We start from the raw sequence: 5,843 nt of genomic DNA, 5'->3' as shown, positions 1-5,843 counted from the left end.
CTAACGTTCCCCTAATATTCGTCTAACATTGCGGCCTTTAGAGAACATTCCCCTAACGTTCCCCTAACGTTCCCCTAACGTTCCTCTACCATTGCAACCTTTAGATAACGTTCCCCAACATTGCAGCCTTCAGAGAACGTTCCCCTAACATTGCAACATTTAGATAACGTTCCCCTAACGTTCCCCTAATGTTGCAACCTTTAGAGAACATTCCCCTAACGTTCCCCTAACGTTCCCCTAACAGTCTTTATGATGAGTCATGTTTTAGGTTTTCCTTTTTTTGACCTAATAGATTTTTTATAACTTCCATTCCTGGGAAACGAAAGTCAAGCTAAAGCAGAACTGACGGTTTCACATGAACTGTAAATGCAACACCACAGACCTTCATCTTGGAAGAAGCATCAAGAACCAAACCAGTTCCTCAGAGAACCCGTCGAGAACCACAGCTGAAGGATGTGGTGAGTAGCTAAATAATGAGAACAGTAATGATTTAACCTATTATTACATATTGGTATATTGGTTATGAAGATGTTATGATTCCCTTCTTTCTCTTTTCATCTCTTCCTACTTCCCTTAAAGCCAGGCTCATATGTTTCTTTAACCCTCTTGTTCTCCTCACAAATTAAATAAGTCATCAGTTCATTCTTTTCATTGAATTTGGATGTTTCATAAATTGTATTGCATTTTAAGAGAAGAAAGATTTAAGAACACTGAAAAAAATGACAGAAAAGTAGGGAAAAAACAACAAAAACGTCAAAAGAAATGCATAAATAATCGTCAAAGACATTGTAAAGAGTGACAAAGAACTTCGGGAAAAGTTTGAAAATGGCTAAAAGTCACAACATATGTCGGAGAAAGCTTCAAAAACTTCAAAAAAACAACAAAAAAGTCCAAAACAATCGACAAAGAACTTTGGGAAAAGTGCCAAAAGGGTCTTAAGGAGGTTTTAATTTAAGATTTTTACCCCAAAAAACTAGAGAAGACAGCATGAGGATTAAAACTAAACATTTATAATTTTGTGTCTTTGGTACTTCTCTCTTTTCATTTCTGTCCATTCTTTATTTCCTCAATCTGTTTCTTAAATGTCTTTGAGACACCTAGCGGGAATTATAGAGGCAGTTTGGGGTACTTTGTCAGGTATGTGTGTCTGTCTGTGTGTTTGTCTGTGTGTGTGTGTCTGTGTGTGTGTCTGTCTGTGTGTGTGTGTCTGTCTGTGTGTGTTTGTCTGTCTGTGTGTCTGTCTGTGTGTGTGTGTCTGTGTGTGTGTCTGTCTGTGTGTGTGTCTGTCTGTGTGTCTGTCTGTCTGTCTGTCTGTGTGTGTGTGTGTGTGTCTGTGTGTGTGTGTCTGTGTGTGTGTCTGTCTGTGTGTCTGTCTGTCTGTCTGTGTGTGTGTGTGTGTGTGTGTGTCTGTGTGTGTGTCTGTCTCTGTGTGTGTGTCTGTCTGTGTGTCTGTCTGTCTGTCTGTGTGTGTGTGTGTGTGTGTGTCTGTGTGTGTGTCTGTCTGTGTGTGTGTCTGTCTGTCTGTCTGCCTGTGTGTCTGTCTGTGTGTGTGTGTCTGTCTGCCTGCCTGTCTGTCTGTCTGTGTGTGTGTGTCTGTCTGTCTGTCTGCCTGCCTGTCTGTGTGTCTGTGTGTGTGTCTCTCTGTGTGTGTGTGTCTGTGTGTGTGTGTCCAAACCTTTAAGCACCCCAATGTTCTTTGAGCACGAATAACGTATAACGCACATTACACATTCTTAAAGTAAATTGGTGTCCTTGAAATTTCCAAGAGATGTTTTTATTCCTCTTGTTAATAACTTTAGTGTGGGTGTGTAAACGTGTCCAAGCCACTGTGGACACAGCCATCGGCTCGTGAGACGCGTCTCTGCCGCCGCCATCTTGGGACAGGCATCTGACTCATTCTCATTGACTCATGCTTATGAGCTCATGACCCAGTTGGAGGATGGGTTGGGTCTGAGTTAAGGACTCTAGAAGTAGGGAAGGAGTGATTTCTATCTTCTTTCCTAACCTCCTTCCTACATGAAATGAACCTGGATTATCTAAACCCTTTATTATAGCACATTACATTAACTTGATGTTTGTTGTTTTTCATTTTGTTCTCCTTCAGTGCTGCTCAGAGTCCAACATCACTGGAGTCCAAACTGGAAGCCCTGCAGTGCCACTTCACCTGGGATCTGGACCACAGCAAGTCCATCCTCTTACGTCGCAGGGACAACCTGGAGGACATCGGCACCGAGGAGGGGAACAGCTGGCTGGGTCACATCTACAACCTGCGGGGGTTCGTCCAGTACAAGCTGGGGTTCACCGAAGACGCCCAGAGTCTCTTCAACAAGGCTGCAGAGGCCTTCAGGAGGATAAGAGGGGCAGACCAGGGTCCCTGGTTGGTGGTGAACTACGGGGACCTGGCGTGGCTGCACCACCACCTGGGAGACCAAGCAGAGAGTCAGGCTTACCTGTCAAAGGTCCACGCCCTGATGAATAAATACCCATCTCCATCCCAGGACCCCCAGGACCAGCTCCATCCAGAGATCTACGCTGAGAAAGCCTGGACCCTGATGAAGTTCAACGCAGAACAAAAGAAACAGGCTGCAGATTACTTCCAGAGAGCCATCAGGATGCAGCCGGACACGGTGGAGTGGAACACCAGCTACGTCTTAGGGTTAGCGGGTTTTGTCAAGCACAACGACAACAAGGTGAAAGCTGAGCTTCTGGAGAAAATGAGACTCGCCAAGGAACAGGATCCAGAGAACATGTACCTCGCTGCCCTCTACCTTAATCAGTTCACTCAGAAAGGAGAAAACATTGAAGAAGAAGCACGTGAGTTAGCCAGAAAGGTGTTGAGAAACCCTGTGAGCAGCTACATTGGCATTAGACCTTTACTGAAGGTCTACAGTTACTATGTCTCTATTGATGCGGCCATTGCTTTGGCCGAGGAGGCTCTGGGATCCCATCCAGACGAGCGTTACCTGAAGAGATGCGCTGCACTCTGCTACAAATGGAAGATCGTTTACGTCAGGGACCGTCGCCCAAAACCAGGCGAGATAGACCGAGCCATCAGTCTCCATGAGGAGGTGATTGCTCTCTACCCGCATTCGTTCCTCATAAAGAAAATAGCTTTCGCGAATATATACGCACAGTTAAATCACGGCCAGGCCGAAGCTGAGCGGATATACCAGGAAATGCTAGAACTGGACCTGGAACCTGCAGAGAAACAGATGCTCTACAACAGCTACGCAGAACATCTATACCTCAATTGTAGGAATTACCATAAGTCGATCCAGTTTCACATGAAGGCTGCAGCAATACCGCAGCACTCCGCCCATCGACGGTACAGCATCAGGACCCTGAAGAGGATCAGGGACCGAGGCAGGAGCCACATGTGGAGAGAAATCCACGAGCTTCTGGAAAACCTGCAAAAGCCATAGCGGTCTTAAAAAACCCCGGTTCTTAATCCAGAAGTAGATGACACATCATCACTTCTATTGGTCGGCCGGTCCAAGGCAGCAACATCTTGTTTTTTTAGATTAGTTTTTGGGGGCTTTTCCCTTTATAAACCCTCCTGGGGTCCTCGGGTCAGATTTGACCCCTTTAAAAAATGTCTATGTAAAACTTCAACTTATAAAAAATGCTGCCAAACATATACTTATGGCCTATAACTGTACAATATCTACGAGTCAATGTCTGAAAAGGTAAAAAAAAAAAAGCAAAACAAACAAGAATGAAAAAGAAAAAAACTAAAAAAAATCTGAAATATGAGTTTCTTTTTAACCAAATTACCACAAAAAATGGATTTGATTCCAAACAACGCTCTTTGAAAATACACTGTTAGTCAAAATAATTCATAATTTTTGCTTTTAACTCGAATATTAGGTATACGTCTTACATTTTTTTGACCCTTTTATGGCTTTCCCCCCAATGATTTTTTCCACATTGGTCGACTGAACCTTTTTAAGAGCCTTTTGAATTTTTTATTTTAATTTTTCTCTCTTTTTTTCACACTTTTAAAAATTATTTTACCAATTGGTTTTCCTACAAATGCTGTGAAATTGACAAAAAAACCCACAAATCCATTGAAAGTAGTGAACTGATTATTAATGTAACGTGTGAGGAGCGTTGTCGGGAAACATCAACGTTACTTTTTTGGACAATTTGATTGAAAGAAACCCAAATTTCTGATTTAGAAACTTTTGGAAAGGAGTCAGACCTGACCCGAAGACACCTGGAGGGTTAAGTGGATTTTGACTAACTGTTGTCTTTCTTGTTATATTTCCTAAATAATTGACGTTCTGCTGCCACCTACCGGTGTAACCATGCTTACAGTTTATTACCACTTCACACTGACGGGGCTCAGTTTAACTGGAAAACATGAAATCTCTATTTAATCATATTTAAACTGTCACCATGGAGATGTTAATGTGAAGTTGTATTTCTTTGATGCTTTGACTGAAAAGTTTTAAAAAATGGACCTTGGAGCTGTCATCCTCCCAGGTCAAAACTTAAAAAATCAACACTTTTTCTGAAGGTTTGGTCTCTTTTTTAAATGTTTTTAGTGCTTTTTTTAAATTTAGCGCTTCCTTTCATTACCATGTGTAAACACCAGTAACACCAACTTATTACCACTCGCACAACATCTACACATTGGCCTATTTTAATGGGATTACTTTCAGGAAAGGGTGAGACAGTTGTGCCTGAGTCAGTAAATTACACAATTAGTTTAAAGATATTGTTTCTATATAATTCATATTGTGTTGAATTATTTTTCCTTTGCATTGTATTTGTTATAATAAGAACTTTCTACTGTCTTAAGGAAATTAGCTTTGCTGTAAGAAAAATAAAACTGAATGGTAAAGTAACAGTTACTTTAATTGTAAAACCTTATTAAAAAGTAAAAAAAAAGTAATTCTGTGTCTCCATTGTACACAATACATGGGCTTTAAGTATACACCACCCTATGTTAAAATACAGGGGCATAAGCATACACCCCCTATGTTAAAATACATGGGAATAAGCATACACCCCCTATGTTAAAATACAGGGGCATAAGTAAATGTAAATGTGCTGTATTTATATAGCGCTTTTCCAGTCTTAACAACTGCTCAAAGCGCTTTCACATCTACAGGAAACATTCACCATTCAGGTGAGAGAGAGAGGTGTGATTGGGAGGAACGGCCTCCCTGATCTGAACCAGAGTGGTTGTCTGTTGTTGGACTTCTGTGCTAGTCATGGATTGTCCATAACAAACACCATGTTCAAACATAGGGATGCTCACAAGTGTACGTGGTACCAGAGCACCCTAGGTCAAAGGTCAATGATCGATTTTATAATCGTTTCATCTGATCTGAGGCCGTATGTTTTGGACACTCGGGTGAAGAGAGGGGCAGAGCTGTCAACTGATCACCATCTGGTGGTGAGTTGGGTCAGGGGATGGGGGAGGACTCTGGACAGACCTGGTAAGCTCAAACGTGTAGTGCGGGTAAATTGGGAACGTCTGGAGGAGGCCCCTGTCCGACGATCTTTCAACTCACACCTCCGGCGGAGCTTTTCGTGCATCCCTGTGGAGGCTGGGGGCATTGAACCTGAGTGGACAATGTTCAAAGTTTCCATTGCTGAAGCTGCGGCGGGGAGCTGTGGGCTAAGGGCCTTAGGTGCCTCAAGGGGCTTTAACCAACGGACACCCTGGTGGACACCGGTGGTCAGGGAAGCCGTCCGACTGAAGAAGGAGTCCTTCCGGGATATGTTATCCAGGAGGACTCCGGAGGCAGGCGGGTCCGAAGGGCTGCAGCCTCTGCCGTGACAGAGGCAAAGCAGCATGTGTGGGAGAAGTTCGGAGAAGACATGGAGAAGGA

General features: G+C 43.1%; 1 protein-coding gene across 1 annotated transcript; it reads left to right on the top strand.

Moving 5' to 3' along the window:
- Window positions 1-225: 225 nt before the first annotated feature.
- On the top strand, window positions 226-3,455 carry LOC117949920 (interferon-induced protein with tetratricopeptide repeats 1-like). The gene is made up of 2 exons (XM_034880519.1): window positions 226-458; window positions 2,105-3,455. The coding sequence occupies exons 1-2, from the start codon at window positions 454-456 to the stop codon at window positions 3,420-3,422; spliced, it is 1,323 nt and encodes a 440-aa protein (XP_034736410.1). The 5' UTR covers window positions 226-453; the 3' UTR covers window positions 3,423-3,455.
- The last annotated feature ends 2,388 nt before the right edge of the window (window positions 3,456-5,843 follow it).

This window comes from Etheostoma cragini, chromosome 9 (genome assembly GCF_013103735.1).
Source record: "Etheostoma cragini isolate CJK2018 chromosome 9, CSU_Ecrag_1.0, whole genome shotgun sequence".
NCBI lineage: Eukaryota > Metazoa > Chordata > Actinopteri > Perciformes > Percidae > Etheostoma > Etheostoma cragini.
Note: the sequence above shows the minus strand (reverse complement) of the source record. Positions and strands in the feature narration are given on the sequence as shown.